The 26,803-nt window shown below is 45.5% G+C and overlaps 1 protein-coding gene across 2 annotated transcripts in view; it reads left to right on the top strand.

Moving 5' to 3' along the window:
• The window catches only part of ETAA1 (ETAA1 activator of ATR kinase), a 347,803-nt gene that overhangs the window by 247,958 nt on the left and 73,042 nt on the right, over positions 1 to 26,803 (top strand). For both annotated transcript variants that reach the window (XM_044055875.1, XM_044055886.1), the window contains exon 5: positions 7,354 to 9,533. In XM_044055875.1, coding sequence (XP_043911810.1) covers positions 7,354 to 9,533 — 2,180 coding nt within the window. The remainder of the gene's footprint in view (positions 1 to 7,353; positions 9,534 to 26,803) is intronic.

Genomic DNA, 26,803 nt, shown 5'->3' with positions numbered 1-26,803 from the left:
GTTGCACAAAGGACTTTCTTTTTCATCTATTAAAATCCATGCCTCAGCTATTTCAGCCCACTACAACACAGATCCACCCTTATTTTCGCATCCGCTTCTAAGGCAGTTTCTCAGAGGGGCCAAAAACATTAGGCCCCCCAGGAGAGCACCTTCACCAACCTGGGACCTCAACTTTGTTCTGGAAAAACTTGCGCTACCTCCTTTTGAACCAGCTTTCTCTGCTGATCTAAAGTTTATATCATGGAAGACTGCCCTGCTGCTAGCAATAACTTCAACCAGAAGAGTCTCAGAGCTTCAGGCACTAATGGCAGTAGAGCCTTTTCTCATTTTCCATCAAGACAGAGTTTCTCTACGAACTAATCCTTCCTTCATGCCTAAGGTGGTATCCAGTGTGGCTCTAAATCAAACCATCCACTTACCCACCTTCTTTCCAAATCCACAGAACAAAGGAGAAAGACTCCTGCACTCCTTGGACATTCACAGGCAACTACGTTATTACTTGGATAAAACTAAGGTTTTCAGAAAATCTGACCAACTCTGTATCCTATGCTGCAGCTTCAGAAGGTAAGGCTATATCAAAACAGACCATTTCCAAATGGATAGGAAATTGCATTCGTTTTTGCTATACCATCATGGAAAACCAGTTCCTGCTACCATAAGGCCCCACTCTACCAGGGCAGCAGCTACATCTACAGCCTTCCTCAGGAGGGTGCCAACCAAGGATATTTTGGAAGCTGCAACTTGGAGTTCAGTACACACCTTCACCAAACACTACCACTTACCACTTTACTCTAAGACTAGTGCTGGCTTCGCCACTGCAGTTCTGCAGGGCCTTCTAGCCTTCTCTAACCCTCTTTGACTCCTCCTCCCATCCTTAGCTTTGGGATTCTACCCAAGTGTGATGACTGCAACAGGGTAACACGATGAACATAGTACAGTTTTGTACCTACCATAAATGTAGATGTTAGAGTGTACACCCTGCTGCAGTCCAGGTTACCCTCCCTCCATCCCCTCTGACCTAACTAAATCTTTACAATACTTTTGTGATGTATTTGCTTATAGCTGGAGGGATGTTGTGTTTGTGCTAAATTTTTTAGATTGGTACTAATTACTGACCACCTTTTTGGGGGCACCTGACATCTGGGGCAAGAAAAACTGAAGAAAATGGCATCGGATGCATCATATATACCCCTGGCGCACTGAAGTCAGGGAAGAAGTGACAGCAACCAACGCCGGACCAAGACTTTGGAATTCAGGCCGACTGCGGGACCGCCTGACGACAGGATAACTCAAGTGTAATGACTGCAGCAGGGTGTACACTCGAACATCTACATTTATGATAGGTACATAACTGTACTTTCTTCATGTTTCACTGTTGCAGCAGTCATCACATTTGGGTTATCTGTCTGCAGGTAGCCCTCAGCCGGCCTGAATACCAGAGTCTTCTGATTTCTGCGTCAGATGCTGTCGCTTCTTCCATGACGTTGGGTCATCAAGGGGTATAAAACCTGCAGCCGATGCCATTACATCAGTCTTTCTTGCTGTGTGGTGCCCAACGCAGAAGCAGTTCGCAAGTGCCGGTCGGCTCACTCCTGAAATTTTCGTTTTCGAGTTTCAGACCCGAAGCCTTCAAAAAAGATAAGTACCCCATTGGGGATCCTTTTTTCTTGCTCTAACCGATGTCAGAAAAAATTAACAATTGTCTTGCCTGTGGAAAGCAAATACCTCATAGAGATTTTCATTCTTACTGCGTCACCTGTTTAGGCCCAGACCACGACATCCCTCACTGCCAGTTTTGTGCCTTGTTCAATGCCCGAACTATTCGTTGTAGGGCTATTTTTATGGTTAAATACTTTCGTTCTCAATCTCCATACTCTGAAATGGCTTCATTAAGCCATCTGACTACCGATGTCCCGAAAAAACATAAGGATAAAGACAGAGACAGACCTCATAGGTCCAAAACTGCCGACGACGCTTCCATTAAGCTAGTCGCCAGATCACCCGGTACTCAGTGGGGTACTTTCGCAACCCCTGATACCCACTACTACAGATTCGCAGGCCTCTACTGAGACCTATTCGGAATCCGGTATGCCGCGAGATGCTTCTTCGACTATGGAACCTGCAGATGTCTCTACCTTGGATGGTTCCGGAGCCGCTGTGCAGGCACCGGCTTCTGTGGGTGTATTCAGGCCTGCAGACTTTCATATTAAACCGACAGCATCATTTCCAACTAGAAGTACCGAATTTCTCAGACCAAAAACTCACACTACGCCTAGAAAACCAAACCAATGACTCAGGCCCATATGCCTCAAAAACAAATGCTTAGAATGGCTGAAGACCTTATTACCTTAATTAGGGGAAGTCAGCCTTCCCCCTTTAATAGATCTAGAACCGATTTTCTTTCTGATTCTTCTGATCAGAAATCTGATATTTCTGCTCCTTCTGATTACCAGGATTTGCCCTTATCTACTTATGAGGATTCTGATGCAGAGGATTCCATTCCCCCTCTGTTTCTCCTCCAGAAGATTTTTCTTTTGGTGAAACTTTGCATACCCTTAGGGAGCATTTCCGCTGGGAAAGCCAGGACTATTCTGAGTCCAAAAAGAGACTTAGGGAATTCTTACTCCTGCCTCAACACAGGCCTCTAGCTATCCCTCCTGTTCTGGCTATTGTAGATGATGTTTTCTTGGAATCTAGCCTTACCCCAGACACTTTACCTCCAGCTCTCAGAAAACCTGACTGGTATTACAGAGTACCTGACTCTCATAAGTTCCTCTTTAAGAATCCTACTGCGGATCCAGAGACCATTTCCCAAGGACCAAAAGGCATTAAGGCTACTGCTGCCAAAAACCCTACCCCTTCTGATAGAGATTCTAGAGCCTTAGACAGATGGGGTGAAAAGGTTTACACTTCTGCTACTTTGGCCATTAGGGCTGTAAATTGCAAGTTTCATATGTTAAAGTATCAGCAGCATATTATGGGACTACTTAAACAGAAAATTATGTCGATTCCTGACTATGCTGAACACAAAGACTTGCAAGATTTAATGCATTCTGAAGAACAAGTTGGTAAACATACTTTGCAATGTGGTTTTGATGCTTTAGAAGCATCTTGCAGGGCTGCTCTCACTGGGTCTGTACTTAGAAGGCATGCTTGGCTTAAGGAACAAAACCTGCCAGATCATGTTAAAGCTAAATTACTGGATGCACCCTTAAACCAAGACAGAGGATGTCCTCAACAAGATGGAGTAAAAGCTAAATCTATGCAAACTGTTAAAGATTTTCTACAAGTCCAGCCTCCCAGATACAGTAGGCATTGGCCTTCAAAGAACTGGTCCTTTCCAGTCCCTTCCAGGCCTTCTCAGTCCAAACCCAGGAACAGCAGACCACCAAGACTTCAGTCTCAGGCTAAGCACAGATATAAGCAGTGGGGGGCTCCCACTTCCAAAGCAGGGAGTAGTAAGCCACCCCCTACAGAAAAGTGGCACAATGACTTAACCTTAACCCCTCCAAGCCCTGCTCAACTACTTGCTCCCTTAGGAGGAAAGCTCGCCCTACATGCAAAAAACCTGGAACTCATTACCCAGGACAAATGAGTTTTGAACATAGTTTCCCGCGGATACAGATTCCACTTCCACACACTACCAACCCCAAATGGTTGGCCAGAGCTCCCCCAAATCAGTGGGGAGGCCTAACAGCAGGTTCTTTCCCTTTTCAGTATCAGCGCTATTCAACCTGTCCCAGCAGATCTAAGGGGACAAGGTTTTTATTCAAGACTGTTTCTGTTACCCAGAAAAGAAAACTCCTGGCAGCCTAACCTGGACCTCTCTATTCTCAACACCTTTCTGGTGGTTCCAAAATTCAAAATGCTAACTCTTCAATAGCTTCTTCCAATGCTAAGCCAAGGATGCCTGTCTGGCAACCCTAGACTTAAAGGAAGCTTATCTGCATATCCCAATAAGAGAATCCTGCAGACAATACCTACGTTTCAGGGCGGGCTCCATGCACTTTCAGTTCTCTGCACGTCCCTTTGGCTTATCTACTGCGCCTAGGGTGTTCACAAAGTGTCTAACTCCAGCCATTGCATTTTGCAGTCAGAGAAATATTCAGGTTTACCCATACCTGGACTATTGTCTGATTCGGGCGGAAAGCCAGGACTTGCTATTACAACGCCTGGCATTTGTAAAGAAACTTCTATCCTCACTGGGGTACACCATCAATGAAAAGAATCTCACCTAGTACCCTGCCAACAGATTGTATTCCTGGGAGCAAGCTTGAACATAACTTCCCAGATGGCATTCCTCACTCCGGAGAAACAAGTTTATTTGACAACTTACTTCAAACTATTGGCCACAAAAACCTAGCTGTCTGCAAGGAAAATACTGTAAGCCCTGGGGTTCATGGCCTCTTGCATTCTGCTAATTCTATATGCAAGACTGCATGTGAGGGAACTCCAATGGTATCTAAAAAGTTTATGGTGTCAACATTCTCAAGACCTGGAAACAATGATTCCTATCATTCCTTGTCTAAGGATGGAGTTCCTTTGGTGGGCAGAGGCCTGCTACCACAACAAGGGACTCCTTTTCACTCTACCCCCTGCCGCCCCAACCCTAACAACAGACGCATCAGAATATGCATTGGGGGGCTCATGTGGCAGGGCAGTGCATTCAGGACAAATGGAACCCGAGACAGATGCACCTGCAACTCAACCAAAAAGAAATGTTAGCTGTACGGAATGCTCTGACAGCCTTCAAAGTCCTTATTCTCCCAGGACAACTATTGGTAAAGGCAGACAACACCACAGTTTATGTGGTACATAAACAAGCAGGGGGGAACCCACTCCTACCCTCTCTGCAGACTAGCCATGCCTCCGTGGGGCACAGCCTAGAGCTACCAAGTTCACCTACAAGCTCAATTCCTGCCAGGCAAGCAACTGGAGCAGAAATCTCATGAACCCACACAAATGGAAACTAGAACCCAAAATATTCAGCCTCTTGAGGAACAAATGGGGGACCCCAGAGGTAGACCTGTTTTCCTCCTCTCAGAACTACCAAGTGAATAAATTCTGCACCAAAACTCCCCACAGTCAAACTTGGAAAATGGATGCCCTGTCCATTACCTGGGAAATCCTCTTGGTTTATGCCTTTCCCCCTCTGCCTCTCCTCTCAAAGGTTCTACTAAAGATCAGACAGGACAAGCCAAGAACAATACTGATTGCACCAAACTGGCCACACCAGCACTCGTGTACTCCCTCTTGTGCAGTCTGACACTGCTACATCCATGGCACCTGCCTCAGACCCCTTCCCTGCTGTCTCAGCAGGCGAGCCAGATTCTGCACCCTCAGCTTCAAACCCTGAACCTTGCAGCCTGGCTAATTCCATGAGCTCTCCTCTAGCATCCCTCAATAAGCAGGTGCGGGATGTCATTCTGGAGGCAAGGAGGCCTAGTACCAGAAAATCGTATGCTGAAAAGTGGAAAAAATACTGCTCCTGGAGTCAGGCTCATGGGATGGCCACAACGGTGCCCAGCCTACCTCATATTCTAGAGTACTTAACAGAAATGCTCCACAAGGGCCTATCCTTCTCGTCAGTTAAAATTCATGCCTCTGCCATTTCAGCACATTATAATACTGAGCCCACCCCTCTTCTCTCACCCCTTGCTAAAACAATTCCTTAGAGGGGCCAAACATTTAAGACCCCCCAGGAGAGCTCCCACTCCAGCCTGGGACCTTAACTTTGCATTGGAAAAGCTCACTCTTCCCCCCTTTGAGCCAGCTGCAACAGCAGAGTTGAAATTCCTTTCTTGGAAAACAGCGTTACTTCTAGCCATCACTTCAGCAAGAAGAGTGTCGGAATTACAGGCCCTCATGGCAGTGGAACCCTTCATTATCTTCCATACGGACAGGGTTTCCCTCAGGACTAATCCTTCCTTAATGCCAAGGTGGTGTCTAGTATGGCCCTAAACCAGTCCATTCATTTGCCTGCTTTTTTCCCTAATCCACAAAACAAAGGGGAATGGATACTGCACTCTGCTTCTAATATCAGGCCTCCCACGCCACCCTGGGACATGAATTATGTGTTAGAAAAACTAACCTTACCTCCTTTCGAACCTGCCGCTTCTACAGAATTGAAATACCTCTCATGGAAGACTGCCTTCCTACTAGCTATCACATCAGCCAGAAGAGTGTTGGAACTTCAAGCTGTCATGGTTGTTAAGCCTTTCATTTTCCTTGCAGACAGAGTCTCCCTGAGGACTAACTCCTCCTTTATGCCCAAGGTGGTATCTCTTGTGACCCAGGCCATACACCTTCCAACCTTCTTTCCTATCCCTCAAAACAAGGGGGAAAGAATCCTACACTCACTAGACATGCACAGGCAACTCAGATACTATCTGGACCGTACTAAGCCATTCAGAAAAACAGAACAACTACTTGTAAGCTTTGCCCCATGGGCAGAGGTGAAACCCATCTCCAAACAAACAATTTCCAAATGGATTTCACACACTATCCATTTTTTCTACAGACTACATGGGTAACCCATCCCTAAGTCTATCTGTACCCACTCCACTAGGGCAACCTCTACTTTTCCTCAGAGGAGTACCCACCACAGACATCTTGGAAGCGGCCACCTTGACCCTCTATCCATACTTTACAAAACAATACCACCTACCCCTCATTTCTAAGTCTAGGGCAGGGTTTGCCTCTGCAATTCTGCAGGGCCTCCTAACCCATACCTAGGTCTCAACCTATCCTTCCACCCCTTTCCTCAGCTTTGGAAATCCTCCCACAGGTGATGACTGCAACAGTGAAACATGAAGAACATAGTACAGTTGTGTCCACTTACCATAAATGTAGATGTTCGGATGTATTCACTGTTGCAGTCTTGGTTTCCCTCCCTCCATCCCACATTTAACATAGTCCCCTAGGGGAACATAAGCTTCCCTAGGTGGCTTTTAGCCTCCAGGACCACTTCTCTCTTTTCCCTTGTGCCTCTGATGGGTTAGGGCAAGAAAAACTGATGTAATGATGTCGGCTGCATTGCTTTATAGCACTGACGACCTGACATCAGACTGCAGGCGACGGCAGCCGGTGCACAAAAACATTGACTCTGATATTCAGGCTGACCGAGGGCTACCACAGCAGGGATATAACACACAGGTGATGACTGCAACAGTGAATACACTCGAACATCTATATTTATGGTAAGTGTACACATGTGTACTTTCTCTGTATGTTGCAAGTGAAACTTAGCAGTGTGATTTTTTTCCACGTGTATCTTTTCTGTACTTTTGAGAAAAATACTGGAGTCTTACAAGTGTACTTTCACTGTGTGACTTTCTATTTTATGTTCTTTAGACTTCAAAGAAGAAATACTGAAGAAGAACTTATGAGACTGGCAAAGCAGTTTGACAGGAATTTTCTGGAGCAAGATGTCTGCCAAGAAGAAGTCCAGATTGAAGAGATAAGCCATGTAAATGTAGGCAGTTTGGTTGACTGCAAAGAAACAGTAGACAATTTGGATGGCTGCAGAGAAAATGTTCCTCAACTTCAGAACCTTCAGTTAGCAGTAAAACAAGCAAATGAAACAGAAATCTTAACACTGTCCTTCAGATCAGTACCATCTTCCAGTGAACTGCGGGCAGAAAGGTGCAGCCAGGTTTCTGTTGATCTTGAAGCTGAAGCTTCAATAAATGCTCTTTTTGATGGCCCCACACAGCATCTCACTGGCTCATTCAGTCCGGCATCATCTGAAACAACATCATCAGTTATTCCTTCGGGTGAAAATCTGAACAACCGAAGAACACAGACATGTGCATCTCTGCAGCCCTGTACTTCCCACAAGGCATCCATGCCAAAAACAGAAGGCTCCTCTGCGCTACAGACACAACAGAAGTCTCTGCCTGCAAGTACTGCTCAAGCTAAAGAAATGCACTCTACAAACCATGAAAGAAAGGATTCCCTGAAAACAGTGTCTGGTTCTCAATCTGCTGCCACATGCACTCCAAATGATGATTTTGATGATGATTGGTGCAATGATGACATGCTGGAAGATTCATTTGTTATGATGGTCACTCAGAATCCTGAGCTTGTTGTTAATACCAGGCATTCTGTTACCCAGCCAGCTGTCATATGTAGCAGCAGTTTAATTTCTAAAAAAAGAGAAGAAGTCAAAGATTGTAAGCACAATGCAAGTAGTATGCCATTGCTACCTTTAGCGAACCATATCCAAGCTTCTCATCAGAAAAGTTATGGCAGTGGTCTGCCTTGCATTGTAGAGGCTCTTCCTTCTCATAAGGCATCAGACCGTACTGATAATTTAAGTAATCAAGTCAGCCATTTCAGCCATTTGCAGACTAGTAATTTCAATAGTCAAAGAACTGGATTAGCTGCATCTAGTAGTACTAGAAAATGTGCGGCATCTATTGCACCAGTTAAAATTAGTGATGCGTGTATAGATGTTAAACAAGATTTTCATTTTCAGGAAAGGCAACACAATTTAACTTCTCATGGTATTCTTTCAGTTCCACATGAAAAGTCTAAACACAATAGTATTTCTTCTGCATTTCAAAAGCCACCAATTAGGGACCAGTTAGTAGATAAAGTGATAAGTAAAAGCCTGGAGAAGAGCTCTGAGACTGGAAAGATAAATTCAGCATGCACAGATGACTGGAATGACTCACTCTTTTGTGATCTAGTTATGTCGGACAGCATTTGGGATACAAATGATGAGGATGATGATGCATTGTACCAAATTTGTGATGATGTTGAAAAACTGACTCAGAGCCAAAGCAAGAACCCAGAAGAGAGCAACACCAAAACTACATGTGTGGCAGATGTTAAAAGAACGTTTAGTGGTACGTTGTTGCCTAAGCAAGAACAGCAGTGCAGGCTGGCTGTACAGCAAGGCTCAACTGAAAGCCCATGTACTTTCCCAAAGGGAACTGAAAGCCATATAACATCAAAATCAGCTGTAAGTGGGAGTGCACTGAGCAGTGGGAAAAACATTTCTGCATCATTGTCAGCTATTGCAAACAAGATGCTTGTTCAGAACTGTAATCGAGATTCTCAGAACCTCGTCCAGCATCCTTTAGGGAAGAACATTAACAATGTCTCTGTAACTTTTAATCGATCCAATTCTTTACCATCTGGGAACTTGGATATGAAAAACTGTATAACTGACACATCAAAGTCTTGCCAAGTTGTAGCTAACCAAAATGTAAAATACATGCAGTCTGGTGCAGTGCCAGCCTTCAGTTCAGATAGTGTCATATGCGAGTCCCAGAGTGGTTTCTCTCTTAACAGAACTTCAAATGCAGTGTCAAAGTTCCGTTTTACCAAGATAAAAGGCATTGTTCCTAATCTGTACAATAGCAGTAATCAAATAATGGGTACTGTTTCAGAGAGCGAAAGTGACACTCAGATTTGCAGTGGTACCGTAATTCAGTCCAGTTTAACTGTGTGTGGAAAGGTTGGAATTAATCGTCAGGTGTCTTTGAAGCGGCAGTTTTCTGACTCTGTTGTCCAGTCTGTCAAAGGTATGTTCTGAGTCTTGTTTCTTTTACATTTCTTGTTCCTTGTTTATAACTGTTAAAACTGTATACATTTTACTTTATCAATTTTACCAGGTTATACAAGTGATGTGATTTATTGTGTCACACAGTTTTCAGATTAAAAAAATAATTTTCACTTTACAAATTATTTGCATACAATCCAGATCTTGAGTTAACAATTTGCTTTGCTTTGTTGCATGGTTTTCTTGTATGGGTCCTTATTAGAAGGACAGAAGCTCCCGCGGTGGTGGTGCTGCGGTAGTGTTGTCGCCTCACAGTAAGACGCTGTCCGGTTCGATTCTCAGCTAGAGTGTCTTCTGCGTGGAGACATGCATGAATGAGCGTACCTTCGTGGAAGGTTGTGCGGCAGGCCTGGCAAGCCGGTACGTAAAAATCAACTGCCAATTGACTGCGGTGGTGGTGCTGCGGTAGCGTTGTTGCCTCACAGTTAGACATTGCCCGTTCGATTCTCAGTTAGGGCGACTTCTGTGTGGCGACATGCATGAATGAGCGTTCCTTCGTTGAAGGTTGTGCTTTAGGCCCGGCAAGCCAGCACGTAAAAATCTACTGCCAATCATGAGCGAACCGGAGTTCCGCTGTGGCGACCCCTAACCTGGAAAAGCCGAAAGACACAACAACATTAGAAGGACAAAAGCTCACAAGAGAGAAGGTGAAAAGACTGAACCAGGAACATTAAAAACCGGGAAGGTTGAAAAACAAACATCCTGATTTGTACGGGATCTCGATGCAGTGGGGATTGGGACTTTGCTTCTTTCCCCACTGTAGTGTAATCTCAGAGGTTGTATATGTTACTGTCTAGTTCTTTTCATAAGCTGTGACCAGCAACCTAAACTAGAATATTTAAAAATGTTAAAAATGAAGCTGATGAACTAAACCAAAAGGCACCTATAAGTCTGGAGAATGGCTCCTTTTGCATTCCCCCCCCATACTCACACAAAGTTATGTAGCACTTAACACTTGGCATGCATCATTGTTTTTTTAACTTGCTGAAAATTTTCAACAGAATACTTCTTGTACAGATGCCGTACTTTAGACCCCTGTTTACCTCCACTGGCCATTTGTGGGAGATCTTCCATCTTCTCTGCTACTTCCTCCTGTGGTGTTCCTATAGTGGATCTCTCGGTAGTTGAATTCATAATTGTGCTGATGTTCTTCGTGTTTCACTGTTGCAGTCATTACGTTTGGGTAATCTGCTGGCGGGTTGCCCTCAGTCAGCCTGAATAACAAAGTCTTGGGTCCTGCGTTGGTTGCTGTCTCCTCCTCCATGATGTCAGGTCATCAGGGGTATAAAACATGCAGCCGACGCCATTTTAATCAGTCTTTCTTGCCACGCGGTGCCCAAAGCAGAAGCAGTTCACAAGTGCCAGTCGGACGACTCCTGAAATTTTCGTTTTCGAGTTTCAGAACCGAAGTCTTCAAACTAAAAGCTAAGTACCCTGTTGGGGAAACTTTTTTTCTTGCTCCTTACCGATGTCAGTAAAAGTTAATAATTGTATTACTTGTGAGAAGCAAATACCTCATAAGGATTTTCATTTGTACTGTATTCCTTGCCTAGGCCTTGACCACAACGTACCTTCCTGTCGGTTTTGTGCTAAATTTAACCAACGCACTATTAAGCGTCGGTATATTTTTGCTTCTAAATACTTTGGTTCAAGATTTAACTATCCCGAAATGTCGTCGGTTAGCAATCTGATTACCAGAATTCACAAAACATGCAAAGAAAAAGGTGGAGACAGACCGTCGAGGTCCAAAACCGATGACGAAGCTTCTCCTAAGCCAGTCGCCGGTACTCAGTGAGGCGCTCTCGCAGTCCCTGATGCCCACTACTTTTGAGTCGCAGGCCTCTACCGAGACCCATTATGAGTCCGGTATGCCGCGGGATACTTCAAGTATTGAACCTGCGGATGTCTCTCCCTTGGATGGGTCCGGAGCTGCTGAGCAGGCACCGGCTTCTGAGGGTGTTTTCAGGCCTAAGGATTTGTATATTAAACCGACGCCATCATCAAAAACAAGGCCAAAACCAACTTCTATGGCTAAAAAAATGACGCATGAGCCATGTGCTCAGGCTCCTATGCCTAAAAAACAAATGATCAAAATGGCTGAGGTATTAATTACCCTGATCAGGGGTTCCCAACCCCCTCCTGCTAAGAGGCGTAGGCTTGGCACTAATTATGAATCTTCAGATCAGGTTTCCATTTCTTCCGATTCCTCTTCTGATCAGGAATTTTTTATTTCCCCTTATGAGGACTCTGATGCAGAAGAATCCATCCCTTCTGCTTCTCCTCCTGAGGATTTTTCTTTTGGAGAGACTTTGCATATCTTAAGGGAACATTTTCTTTGGGAGAGTCAGGATTTTTCAGAATCCAAAAAGAGGCTAAAGGATTTTCTTCTTCCTCAGCATAGGCCTTTGGCTATACCGCCTGTTCTAGACATTGTTGATGATGTTTTCTCAGAATCCAGCATGGCTCCTGATTCCCTACCTCCGGCGCCTAGTAAGCCAGACAGGTATTACAGGGTTCCTGACTCCCACAATTTTTTTTTTCAAAATTCCTACTGCTGACCCTGAAACAATTTCTCAGGGTCCCAAGGGTGTTAAGGCTTCTACTGCTAAAAATCCTACTCCTTCTGATAGAGACTCAAGGGCGCTGGATAGATGGGGTAAGAAGGGTTTATACATCTGCAACCCTGGCAATCAGGGCTTTAAACTGTCAATTTCATATGCTTAAATATCAACAGCATGTCATGGGCTTACTGAAACAGAAAATGATGTTGATTTCTGATTGTGTGGAAAATAGAGTTACAGAATTTATTGCATTCAGCTGAGCAAGTTGGAAAGCATACTTTGCAATGTGGTTTTGATTCCTTGGAGGCCTCTTGCAGGGCCGCCGTAACTGGATCTGTGATAAGAAGGCATGCTTGGCTCAAGGAGCAAAATCTGCTTGATTATGTTAAAGCTAAATTGTTGGATGCTCCTGTACAGTAGGACAGTCTGTTTGGTAATAAGGCAGAAGAAGTTTTGAAAAAGATGGAAGACAAAGCTAAATCTATGCAAACTGTAAAAGATTTCTTGCAAGTGCTGCCACCCAGGTTCAGTAGGCACTGGCCTACTGAGAATTGTTCCTTTCCAGTACCCAACAGAGCCGCTCAGGTCAAACCCAGACACTCCAAAGGCTCCAGGTTTTAGTCGCAAGGATCTTACAGGACAAAACAATGGGGTGCCTCCACCTCCAAATCAGGAAGTAGCAAAGCACTACCCTACGCTAAATAGTCCCAATGATTTTTCTCTGCCATTTCCAAGCACTTATCTTTTGGCAGACCCTTTGGGGGGAAAACTAGCACTTCATACTCAAAATTGGCATCTAATTAACCAGGACAAGTGAGTCTTAAATATAGTATCCCAGGGATACAGATTTCATTTCTACACGTTGCCAGTTACAAACGGATGGCCAGATCTGCCTCCAAATCAGTGGGCAGAGGCCCAGAAACAAGTCATGTCCCTCATGGATATGGGGGCTGTTCAACCAGTATCAGAAAAGGAAAAAGGACAAAGTTTTTATTCAAGGCTTTTCCTGGTACCCAGAAAAGACATGTCATGGCATCCATTTCTGGACTTATCCATTCTAAATACCTTCCTGGACATTCCAAAATTAAAGATGCTGACTACAACAGCTACTGCCCATACTAGGCAAGAATGCCTGGTTGGTAACTCTAGACTTAAAAGAGGCTTACCTGCATATCCCAGTCAGGGAATCTTGCAGAAGATACCTCCGCTTCAAAGCAGGCTATTTGCATTACCAGTTCTCTGCACTGCCCTTTGGCTTATCTACTGCGCCCAGGGTCTTCACAAAGTGCCTGGCACCAGTGATTGCATTTTGCAGACAAAGAAACATTCAAATTTATCCATATCTGGACGATTGTCTAATTCAGGCAGAGGACAAGGACACTCTTCTATAACATCTGGTGTTTGTAAAAAGGCCTCTAACATGCCTAGGGTACGCCATAAACGAAAAGAAATCACAACTGGTACCCTCTCAAATAATTACAAGCTTGAATACAGCTGCCCAGATGGCTTACCTCATGCCAGACAAACAAATTCAATTGATAACATACTTCAAACAAGTGGCCACAGAAACCCAGCTATCTGCAAGACAAATTTTGCAGGCTTTGGGGTTCATGGCATCCTGCATTCTACGAATTCCATATGAAAGGCTGCATATGAGGAAACTTCAATGATAGCTAAAAAGTTTATGGAGTCAGCATTGTTACAGCCTGGAAACAATGATTCCTCTCATGCCTTGCCTACAACAGGAGTTCCTTTGGTGGGCAGAGGCCTGTCACCAAAACAAGGGACTGTCATTCATTCATTCTACCCTCTGCCGCCCAAACCCTGACTACAGACGCATCAGACTATGCTTGGGGGGCCCATCTGGCAGGGAGATGCATTCAGGGCGAATGGAGCCCAAATCAAATGCACCTACATATCAACCAGAAAGAAATGCTAGCTTTACAGAATGCTCTGACAGCCTTCAAGGGCTTCCTTCATCCAGGACAACAACTGATAAAGACGGACAACACCACAGTTATGTGGTACATAAACAAGCAGGGGGTACCCACTCCTACCTCCTTTGCAGACTAGCCATGGCCTTGTGGAACACAGCCTTGACTTACCAAATACATCTACAAACTCAATTCCTACCAGGAAAGCAAAATACTCTGGCAGACGACCTAAGCAGAAATCTTATGGACCCACACGAATGGAAACTGGATCCACAAATCTTCAGCATGTTGACACGAAAATGGGGGAGCACAGACATAGATCTTTTTGCCTCTCCCCAAAACTGTCAGACAAATTCTTCACAAGAGTTTATCACAAAAAAGTTTGGAAAGTGGATGCTCTGTCCTTCAGCTGGAAAAACCTATCAGTCTATGCCTTTCCCCCTCTGCCCCTGTTCTCCAAGGTTTTACTAAAAGTCAGACAGGAAGAACCAAAAATGATTCTGACTGCTCCAGACTGGCCTCGCCAACACTGGTACCCACTTCTAAGGAATATGTCACACCTTCCTCCGTGGTACTTGCCACAGACACCTCATCTATTGTCTCAGCAGAACTATCGAATTCTGCTCACTCAGCTCCAAACTCTGAATCTTGCAGCATGGCTAATCAGCTAATTTCACCAATCACATCTCTCAGTAAACCTATGGTGGATGTCATTCTGGAGGCTAGAAGGCCTAGTACTAGAAAATCTTATGCTGATAAATGGAAGAGATTCTGTGCCTGGAATCGAGCACAAGGAATAAACACAGCAATGCCCAATATTCCTCAGATTCTGCAATATTTAACTGAGATGCTTCACAAGGGCTTATCTTTTTCTTCTATAAAAATCCATGCCTCTGCCATCTCGGCTCATTACAACACAGAGCCTCCTCTCTTTTCTCATACCCTGCTAAAGCAGTACCTCAGAGGGGCCAAAAATTTGAGACCTCCCAGGAGAGCACCGACTCCTGCATGGGACCTTAATTTTGGGCTGGAAAAACTCACCCTACCTCCTTTTGAACCAGCTGCTACTGCAGACATAAAATTTCTTTCTTGGAAGACGGCCTTTCTTTTAGCAGTTACTTCAGCTAGAAGGATTTCAGAACTACAGGCTCTCATGGCAGTGGAGCCTTTCATTATCTTTTATCCGGACAGGGTGGGCCCACAGGACCAGTCCTTCTTTTATGCCTAAGGGGGTATCCAGTGTGGCTCTTAACCAGACCATTCATCTGCCAACTTTTTTCCCCAAATCCGCAGAACAAGGGGGAGCAGATTCTGCATTCATTAGATATACACAGACAACAAAGATTCTACTTAAACAGGACAAAATCTCTAAGAAAGTCTGGGCAACTACTGGTGGTATTTGCTGCAGGGACAGAGGGGAAGGCTATCTCGAAGCAGACTATTTCAAAATGGATAAGCCATTGTATTCGTTTCTGCTACATGCACCATGGTAAATTTGTCCCCAAGGGGATCAGATCCCATTCCACCAGGGTTGCATCTACTTCTGAAGCTTTTCTCAGAGGGGTTCCTACCAGAGACATTCTAGAAGCTGCTACTTGGAGCTCAGTTCATATGTTCACAAAACATTACCATTTACCTCTCTTCTAAATGCAGGGCAGGCTTTGCTACTGCTGTCCTGCAGGGCCTTATAGCTGCTCCTAATGCTGTATAATTCCATCCTCCCATCCATAGCTTTGGGATTCTACCCAAATGTAATGACTGCAGCAGTGAAACACTAAGAACATAGTACAGTTGTGTATACCTACCATAAATGCAGATGTTCGAGTGTGTTCACTGTTGCAGCCCGGGTTACCCACCGGCCAGCCCCCTTTTTGTCTCTATTACTATACCTCTCCTTTCCTTCACTATGCTCAAAAGCCTTTTTGGTGTATTTGCTTTTAGTTGGAGGTAATTTTTTTGTGTTCTAAAATACATGCATATATATATATATATATATATATATATATATATATCTGGGGCGAGAAAAAATGATTAAAATGGCATCAGCTGTGTGTTTTATACGCCTGACGGCCTGACGTCATGGAAGAGGAGACAGCAACCGACGCAGGACCCAAGACTTTGTTATTCAGGCCGGCTGAGGGCAACCTGCCAGCAGATTACCCAAATGTAATGACTGCAACAGTGAATGCACTCTAACATCTACATTTATGGTAAGTGTACACAACTGTGCTTTTTCGTTCATTTTGTCTGTCATTTGATTTCAGACATCGAGCCATATTTATTCTCTGGTTTCTAGAGGGTGACCAAATGCCATACATGATGAGACTTTATTTTTCTGCTTTGGCTAAAAGCACGATATGGTCATATTTGTGAGTGCTTTTGTTTCATCTTTAACTAGGTCATATATAACCCACATTAACACTGTAAGCTCCCCTCTCGATTAGTTATTAGGCAAAAATGAGAATGAAAGGTGTAGGTAACGGTCTGTTTTCATCACTCTTCAAGTTGCATTTCTTCCCATCACCAGTCTTGGGAGTATTAATTATGAAAGTGCTGTTACTTAATTTTTCATTCCTTTCCCATGCCGTCATTTGGGGAAGCAGTACAAAACGTCATAGATTGGTACTAGGCTATCTGCCCTAGGGCCTGTACAAGCCTAGCCATAACAATTTCCTGGATATTTCTTCCCACAATATTTACTTCCCTGGACCCCTATCTATCAGAGCTCATCCTCTGCTAATTCAAGTAGTAATTGTTCCAGCAGCCTTTTTTTTCCTCTCTTGCAGTGAAGATCTGTATATGCAATATTCACAAATCTTCCATCATGTACCACTCCAGTACACATTCCTGGAGACAGAACTGCAGAGAACCATCACATAATACACCTGATCTGTGGTTATTTTTTATATCCATTCCTGAGTCTTTTACAGTCTTTGGGGAGCAATGTAATCCTTATTCTTGGAAGTCTAAATTACTTGGTAGTTGGTGTGTCAACATTACAGGGTTTCATTTTACCACTGTAACACTGCTCATTTGTGTAAGCCAGACATTTTAGTAAATACACACACTAGTTTTTTACTGTCTGGGTTAGCAGTCGTCATATTCCACGATTAATTTGAACAGTTTACTGTAGTAAGCTTTTCTTGGTTTGGTAAAAGGTGCAGAGTTTTCTCTATTAGCTGTATTCAACTCTGAAGGGCTACTTTGCTTTGATCTTTGCTGCCATACTGCAGAATTGGTGTTCTTTAAATCACTGTTGCAGTTATTTTGATAGCCGAGACTTTTTCTACAGGAGTCCCAGATGTCCAGCTTGATGTGGTGGGCACCTACCTGTCTTGGGACATCAGCCCATGCCATATTAAGAGCTTTCTTGCTGCTTTTTGTAGCATAGGCATCACATCATTGGTGTCTGCAGTTTGAGTAGTTCACCCTATTTCTTTTGCTGAGTAAAGATAAGTACCCTGAAAGGGAAAATACTTATCCTTTTTTCTAGTAGCTCTTGTACAGATTTTGGTTAAAATATGGATTTTGATGCTATCCATGTCATTATTCATCTCTGATGGCTCTTTGATCCAACCTCAGAGTCGAGTCGGCGACTGAAGGACAGATCCATAGCTCAAGCTCCTCCCTTTCCATGATCCCTTGCTGACCTACACCCCCAGATTTGGTTTACCATGGAAACTCTCAGACGTGATTCCAGCAGCTCAAGCAAAGTTTTCAGTTAAGTGACTTAGGTTTACTTTTTTGAGGATTTTTCCTTCCTTTTCTTCAGTAGTGTAGCCTTTTATTTCCCCTTTTTCCTTTCTGGGTAGTTAGTCGGGTTTTTCTCCTCTCCCTTAGCTTTCTAAGTTTATCTCTGTTGGTTCCCTTCTTTTTCCTGGGTCCCTTCCCTTAGCTCGGGTTAAGGGTTTCCTTAGCTGTCTCCACCTTCCCCCCTTTCTTTTTGTGCGTGTGTTTGTGCGCATGTGTGTGTGCAACATATCTGATCAGCCTTTGGGCTTTAAGAGATGCTCCTCGTGCAGTCAGAAGATGCCCCATCGCGACTCGTACGAGGAGTGTGTGTACTGTTTAGGAGAGAGTCGCCTGGAGGTTGAATGCGACATTTGTGCCGCATTCAACCCCAAGGCTCTCATAGATCACAGGAATAAATTCCTGCTAAAGGGACTCGCTAAAGGGAGACCTCCAGCATCCGGTTCCCCCTTTAAAGCCTTTCTGGATCACAAAAGGAAGACCTCCTTTTCCTCAAGGGATTCTCCTGCAAAAAAACAGGCTCTCAGATCGCAGCTCCCTAAATCCGAGCCCATCCTCTATGGTTCTAGATCTGGGCTCTTCCGCTCCAAGAGCCTCAGGTCAGTCAGATCTGAGGCCTCAGATCCAACCTGTTTGTTGGATCAGTCTTCGGTGCTGACGAAGCAATTGGATCCAAAGGTCACGCCGGACCAGATAATCATAGACAGTTCCCCCTAGAAGTCCTAGAAGTTTGGGTCTGAGGCATCGGAGTCTGTTTCCCTCCTGAGACCGCAGGACATTATCAAGGTCTCTGGCCAGGTCAGGGCATTTTTCTGTGTCCTCCTTGTCTTCCAGATTTTCCAGAAGTCTGCTCCCTGCTAATATGGATAGGATGATGAGGAGTTTCCTCAAAGCCCAGATCGATTAGGTTTGTTACTATCCCCAGCTCAGTTGCCCAGGGGATCCTCCATCCGCGGGACTCCACACTCCTCGTCTGACCTCCCCCCAGGTTTGGTTTTCCAGGCTCAGAGCATTCCTTGGGAGAGGTATCTGTGTCTAGCATCCCCCCTTGCCAACACCGTCAGGGACGGGCTCTCTTCCGTTGCCCATGGAACTGGCTGTGCCTTGGCCCTGCGAGGTCTATGCGGCTTCCTCAGGGATGGGGTCAGGCCTGGAGTTTTCTGAACGTTCCCTTCGGGGCCTCTGCGCTGGACAGCTGGGGGCCGATATCCTCTGAAGATGGCACTATGTCGGACTCGCTCTGTCCTTCCCGTATGACTGAGACCGTGGGAGAGGAGAGGGAAGATTTATCCAGACCATCAGCCTTCAAGACAGCAGAGAGGACCTTCTCTGGCCTGGCAAATACCTCTCTTTGGTCTCTAGGTCTTGACTTTGGGCAGTGAGCCTACATCATCTGTCAGGGTCAGCCCTCCCGCGAGCACCTTCAGACTGGCATTACCCCACTTGAGGTCGCTGCCTCTTCCGAGTCCTCCCCAGAGTCCACTGTGGAGGAGCTCCCTTGGAAGAGGATGTGCAAGAGAAGGCAGGTGGACTCCCATAGAGAATCCTTCACTGAGGAAGGACACTGAGTTCAAGCAGGGAGACTTGACCCCAGACTTCTGTCTGGGGAAGTGTCCTTCGAGGACATACTTGAGATCTTAAAGCAAAGAGGTGGTTGGTTTTCCCCCACCCCATCTTCAGACGAACCCTGAAGACTTTTGGGATGGGCCCATCTTCTGCTTGGGTGTCCCACTCGCCGAGAAGTTTGTGCAGCTTATCGCCGGCAGGGCTTGGAAGGATCCGGACACAGTGGAAACATTTCCCAAAAAGATAGAGAGATTTCTTAGTCTCCCAAAAGATAAAAGTTTCTGGAGTAATGGCATCCCTGTTGATGCCATCATGGTGGCCGCAGATGCTGAGAAGGAGCTTGTTAAACAGAGCTCCACAGTCCATCCCCTGAGCAGGGAGTCTTGGGTGATTGATTTCGGAAAGTTTGTTTTCGCCTTGGCGACCTTTCAACTGAGAGCGACCAATTACATGCCACATTTCACCCACTTGCAAAGGATTTGGTCTCGGAGCTCTCCACTTCCCTGTAGAGTTACTGCGTCAGGAGACTTTCAAGTTGATCTCCTCTAAGCTTTCTACTCACTTCCCTGGCTAATGCTTCAATGAGGTTGATTTCCAGTGCAGCAGAGACCACCTCTCGAGCGGCAGGCACAGGCATTGCCATTAGACAGCACACTTGGATTCTCCTTTGCAGGTTTGTGGAACCTTTTAAGGCGTCTTTGACAGGTCAGCCTTGTTTGTCCCATCCAGCAAAGAATTTTTGACCCGCAGCGAGCAGGAGGTGAAGACACTGTCTGCATTCAGGATCAAGATTTCTACTTCCTAACAGTCTTTTTCCAGGAATCAAAGGGGTAGTAAGAAACTATGGATGTTCTTCGTGTTTCACTGTTGCAGTCATCACACTTGTGTTATTTGCCTGCAGGTAGCCCTCAGTCGGCCTGAATACCAGAGACTTAGTATTTCTGCATCGGTTGGTGTCGCTTAAGGTCTGACGTCATGTCGTCAGGGGTATAAACACAGGCAGCCGACACAATTACATCAGTCTTTCTTGCCAAGGATCTCGAAGCAGAAGCAGTTTGCATGACTGCCGGTCGGCCACTACCTGAGTTTTCGTTTCCAAATTGAATAATCTTGAAGTCTTCTAAAGCTAATTACCCCGTTGGGGAATCCTTTTTTCTTGCTCTAACTGATGTCAGAAAAAGTTAACAATTGTCTTGCCTGTGGAAAGCAAATACCACACCTAGATTTCTATTCTTACCGCATCACCTGTTTAGGCCCAGACCACGATGTACCTCGCTGTCGGTTTTGTGCCTTGTTCAGCACCTGAACTATTCATTGTTGGGCCCTTATTGTCGCTAAATACTTCCATTCTCATTCTCCGTATACTGAAATGGCTTTGGTAAGCCATCCAACTACCGATCTTCCGAAAAAGCATAAGAATAAAGACAGAGGCAGACCGCACAGGTCCAAAGCTGCCGCCGACACTTCCGTTAAGCTAGTCGCCAGTTTGCTGGTACTCATTGAGGTGCTTTTGCAGCCCCTGATGCCCGCTTCAGTGGATTTGCAGGCCTCTACCGAGACCCGTTCGGAGTCCGGTATGTTGCGAGACTCTTCGACTACGGAAAATGCGGATGTCTCTACCTTGGATGGGTCCGGAGCCGGTGAGCAGGCACTGGCTTCTGAGGAAGTTCTTCGCACTACCGATATTCGACACAAACCGATGACTTCTTTCGCATCTTCAGTTCTGTCTAAAACTACCGAGTTTCTAAGGCCAAGAGTACGCACTACACCTAAAAAAACGACGACCAAAGCTCATGCACCTGCTCCTTTGCCACAACATCAAATGCTTAAAATGGCAGACCTTATGTTGATTAGGGGAAGTCAGCCTTCTCCTGCTAAGAGAAAAAGAGATCTGTCCCCAGCAGCTTCTACAAACCAAGAGTCCAATGACTCTGAGGTATCTGATTATGAAGACATGCCCTTATCTGCTTATGAGGATTCAGATGCAGAAGACTTCATTACCGCTGCTTCTTCTCCAGAGGATTTTTCTTTTGGTGAAACCTTACATACTTAAGAGAGCATTTCCACTGGGAATGCCAAGGCTATCCTCAGTCCAAAAAGAATTTCTAGATTTGCCACAGCATAGGCCTTTAGCTATGCCCCTAGTCCTGGATGTTGTGGATGATGTCTTTATAGAGTCAAGTTTAACTCCTGATACTTTACCCCCTACTCCTAGCAAACCAGACAGGTACTATAAAGTACCTGACTCTCACAAATTCCTTTTCAAAAATCCTACTGCTGACCCAGAGGTCATCTCTCAGGGGTCTAAAGGTATCAAAGCAACTACAGCTAAGAATCCCACCCCTTCGGACAGGAATTCCAGAGCTTTAGACAGATGGGGTAAGAAAGTATATACCTCTGCAACTCTCGCCATTAGGGCTTTGAATTGTCAGTTCCACATGCTGAAGTACCAACAACATGTTATGGAACTTATTAAGCAAAAAATAGCTACCTTTACAGACTGTGCAGAAAATAAAGGATTGCAAGAGCTTATGCATTCTGCAAGCCAAGTCAGCAAGCATACATTGCAGTGTGGCTTTGATGCCCTAGAAGCATCTTGCAGGGCAGCAGTCGCTGGTTCTGTACTGAGAAGGAATGCTGGCTTAAAGAGCAGACCTTGCCAGACCATGTCAAATCAAAATTATTAGACGCTCCTTTGAACAAGGGCAATCTGGCACCAAATCAGAAGAGGTTCTTAAAAAGATGGAAGAAAAAGCTAAATCTATGCTGACAGTCAAATAATTCTTGCTAGTACAGCCTCTCAGATTCCATAGGCATTGCCCCTCGAAACACTGTTTTTTTTCTAGCCCCCTCAAGGCCATCTCAAACTAGACCCAAGGGAAGCAGACCCCCCCCCCCACAGACTACAGTCTCGGGGTATGCAGAGATCTAAGCAATGTAGTGCCTCCATCTCAGAAGCAGAGTGCGCTAAGCCACCCCCTTACGGAAGGAATTCCCAATGACTTTTCAACTTCACTCCCCACATAAGCCTAACTGCTTGTGCCTCTAGGAGGAAAACTTGCCCTTTATGCAAAAAACTGGATTTCCATCACCAAAGACCGATGGGTCCTCACCATTGTATCCCAGGGGTACAAATTTTACTTCCACTCACTGCCAACCCCAAAAAGGTTCACAGACCTTTCTCCAAACCAGTGGGCAGAGGCACAAAACCAAGTTCAATCCCTGCTCTCTGTAAGGGCAATTCAGCCTGTTCCTGCAGAACATATAGGTCAAGGATTCTATTACAGATGTTTCCTGGTACCCAGAAAAGAGGGCATTTGGCGCCCAATCCTAGATCTTTCAGTTCTAAACACCTTCCTGGTGGTACCAAAATTCAAAATGCTCACCCTGCAGCGGCTTCTACCTATGCTAGCCAAAGATGCCTGGTTAGTCACCCTAGACTTACAAGAAGCATATCTGCACATCCCTATAAGGGACTCATGCAGGAAATATCTACGCTTCAGGACAGGATGTATGCATTATCAGTTCTCTGCACTTCCCTTTGGCTTATCCACTGCTCCTAAAGTATTCACAAAATGCCTGGCTCCAGCCATTACTTACTCCAGACAGAGAAATATTCAAATTTACCCGTACTTGGACGACTGCCCTGATTTAGGCAGACAGTCAGGAAATGCTGTTGCAGCATCTGACATTTGTAAAAAAAAAAAAAAAAAATTCTAGCCTCCCTGGGGTAACTAGTCCCCAGTCAAAAGATTGTATTCCTGGGAGCAAGCTTGGACACAGCATCCCAGATGGAATTCCTCACTCCCGGAAAAACAAGCCTATCTGACAGACTAATTTACTCAAATGGCCACCAGAACAGCTATCCGCAAGGAAAATCCTGCAGACCGTAGGCTTCATGGCCTCATGCATCCTACTAATTCCATATGCCAGACTACATATGAAGAAACTACAATAGTACTTAAAAAGTCTTTGGTGCCAACATTCTCAGGACCTGGAAACCATCATTCCTATCATACCCTGTCTAAGGGCAGAGTTTCTTTGGTAGGCAACAGCATGCAACCACAACAAGGGACTGCCATTTACTCAACCACACGCCACCCATACCCTAACCACAGATGCATCAGACTATGCCTGGGGGGAAGTGATGGACGGCAAGTGCATTCAGGACCAGTGGAGCCCAAGTCAAATTCATCTGCACATCAACTAAAAAGAGATGCTAGCTGTGCAGCATGCTCTAACAGCTTTTAGATCCCTGCTCTCACAAGGACACCTACTAATAAAAACAGACACCACCACAGTTATGTGGTACATCAACAAGCAGGGGAGAACCCACTCTGCAGGCTAGCTATGGCCCTGTGGAGCATGGCCTTGGACATGCAGGTCCCATCTGCAAGCTCAATTCCTGCCAGGCAAACAAAACTCACTGGCAGACGACTTAAGCAGAAGTCTCCTGGATCCACACGAGTGGCAATTAGAGCCCAGCACCTTCAACCTTCTGATTCAGAAATGGGGGATCCCAGAGGTGGATCACTTTGCCTCCCCCTGCAATCACCAGCTCAGCAAATTCTACATCAGGGCACCTCGCAGCAGGGCCTGGAAAGTGGATGCCATATCCTTCCAGTGGGTAAATCTGTCAGTCTATGCCTTTCCCCCTCTGCCCCTTTTCTCAAGAGTATTGCTCAAGATAAGACGGGACAGACCAAGGACAATTCTGATTGCCCAGGACTGGCCATGCCAGCACTGGTACCCACTCCTGCGCAGCCTGCCACCGGTGCCACCCTGGCACCTACCCCAGAGCCCCACCCTGCTCATGCAGCAGGGGGGACAGATCTTGTATCCGCAATTGCAAACCCTGTCTTGTAGCCTGGCTTATTCCTTGAATTCTCCCCCAGTAACCAGCCTAAACATACAGGTGCTGGATGTCATTCTTGAAGCCAGAAGACCCAGTACAACAAAATCCTGTGCTGCTAAGTGGGAAAGGTACTGCTCCAGGATTCAGTTTGAAGGAGAGGACATAACTCTGCCCTCCCTACCTCTAATCTGGATTACTTAGCAGATCTACTCCACAAAGGCCTATCCTTTTCCTCCATTAAGATCCATGCCTCTGCCGTCTCGGCTCATTACAACTCTGAGCCGCCCCTATTCTCTCACCCTCTCATCAAGCAGTTCCTGAGGGGAAACAACTTAAGGCCACCAAGGAGAGCACCCACCCCTGCTTGGGACCTTAACTTTGTACTGGAAAATCTCAGACTACACCCTGTTGAGCCTGCAGCATCAGCAGACTTAAAATTCCTCTCTTGGAAAACAGCATTGCTCCTGGCCATCACCTCAGCAAGAAGAGTGTCTGAGCTACAAGCACTGATGGCCTTGGAACCCTTCATTATTTTTCATGCTGACAGGGTCTCCCTCAGGGCTAAACCCTTCCTTTATGCACAAAGTGGTGTCCAGCGTGGCTCTCAACCAATCTATACATTTGCCAACCTTCTTCCCTAATCCTCAAAATAACAGGGAGAGGATCCTGCACTCCTTGGACTTGCTCAGACAGCTCAGATTCTACCTGGATAGGACTAAGCCCTTCAGGAAATCTGACCAGTTATTACTCAGTTTTGCACCATGGGCAGAGGGCAAGGCCATTTCAAAACGGACATTTTCCAAATGGATAGCACACTGTATCCATTTCTGCTACAAACACCATGGGAAACCAACCCCTCAGGGGGTCAGAATTCATTCTACTAGGGCAACTTCTACCTCTACAGCATTCTTCAGGGGTGTCCGTACTAGGGACATTCTGGAGTCTACTACCTGGAGTTCTGTACACACATTCACCAAGCATTACCACCTGCCTCGGCTCCAGAAAGTCTGCTCTTCACTTTTTCCCTTAGAACTGATCTAGTTATCATAATAAACACCCTATTCCCACTCTAAAGCCTGGCACTTGCTCACTAAAGCAATTATATAAGTCAGCACTAAAAAATTAAAAGCACTACACCCTCACAAACTCCCCTTGAGTACTTTGTTCCCCATTGGCCCTTTTTTTCAGTTATAAAGGAATTCCCAATACTATTCTAACATGTCCAAAGGTCATTTGTCAATCTCCTGTTCGGTCCAGCTGGTGAATCTGGGAATCTTGAGGCAATGTTACAACTGCCTCATGTACACAGACAACCCTCTCCTCCCAACAAATTCCAACACATATGAGAGATGCAACCATATAGCCAAACTGGAGGCTAAGCTCTTTCAACTCAGTACTGGCATAACCAATCAGGAAGAGAAGGAAACCACACTCACTCCAATTCCAGTCTCACATAGACCTACCACGACAGCAAACCAAACACATAAACACACAAAAACATACTCGGAGTCTCTAAATAAAAATTTGCCTAAGCAGCAGAGACCTCCAAAGCAGACACCCAAGCAACCGCTACCCCAAAACAAAACACGTGCAACACATAGCTCACAAAGCCAGTGTGCAGAACAGTCACAGCCCTTACGGCTAAACAACACACCTGATACACTTGTAATAGGTGACTCTATCGTCAGGCACACTGATGTCCCACTCACCTTGCCTGTCGGGTGCTAGGATCCGGCACACAACACAAGCACTCAGGTCACTCCAAGGCAAGTACAAGTATGACTCAGTCATTGTCCATGCTGGTGTGAATGACCTGAGACGTACCTCCCTGGACTGCATGAAAAGAGACGATAGAGGAGCTCTCTGAGCATGTAGCCCAGGCCGGTATGACCCTGACCTTGATCTTGAGTAGCATCTTACCCTCACCAAGAATGATGCCACAATATGAAGACAAGATGATCAATTTCAACAATTGGCTGAAGTATTGGTGTCATTCAAAGGGGATCCAATGCCTGTCTGCCTGGGATGACATGCTCGACAAGCCACGATGCTTCGCTAGGGGACGGCTTGCACCTGTCACCCCTGGGCTTTCGGATATTGGCAAAGGCTCTTGCCACCCCCATAGTGCCTTTTTTAGGTAAGGCTCAAAAGACAAACCCACCTCCATAGGTATCACAAGGGATAAGAAACTAAGAGTAATGCTACTCAACGCCAGAAGTCTAAACCTCAAGATGCACGCACTCGATACTCTCCTTAGCATGGAGAACATCGATATCTGTGCAGTAACAGAAACCTGGTTCAAGGCTCCCGAGAGCACCCCAGCACTACCAGGTTATACCTCATACCATGTTTTTCGGCCCCAAAACTTGGACCGAACCACAAAAGGAGGGGGGGTATCAGTATTCGTCAAAAATACCCACACCTCCAGGTGGTGGCACAGCACGAAGCATCAGAGACTATCCATGTGCAACTAACAGTGGGTAAAACTGCCTTCCAGTTTATAGCCTGCTACAGACCACCCTCCCAAACCCAGGAACCCCACTCGGCCTTCCTGAGAACACTGGAA

The sequence above is a fragment of the Protopterus annectens genome, chromosome 1.part2, assembly GCF_019279795.1.
Source record: "Protopterus annectens isolate FY-2018-M chromosome 1.part2, PAN1.0, whole genome shotgun sequence".
NCBI lineage: Eukaryota > Metazoa > Chordata > Ceratodontiformes > Protopteridae > Protopterus > Protopterus annectens.
Note: the sequence above shows the minus strand (reverse complement) of the source record. Positions and strands in the feature narration are given on the sequence as shown.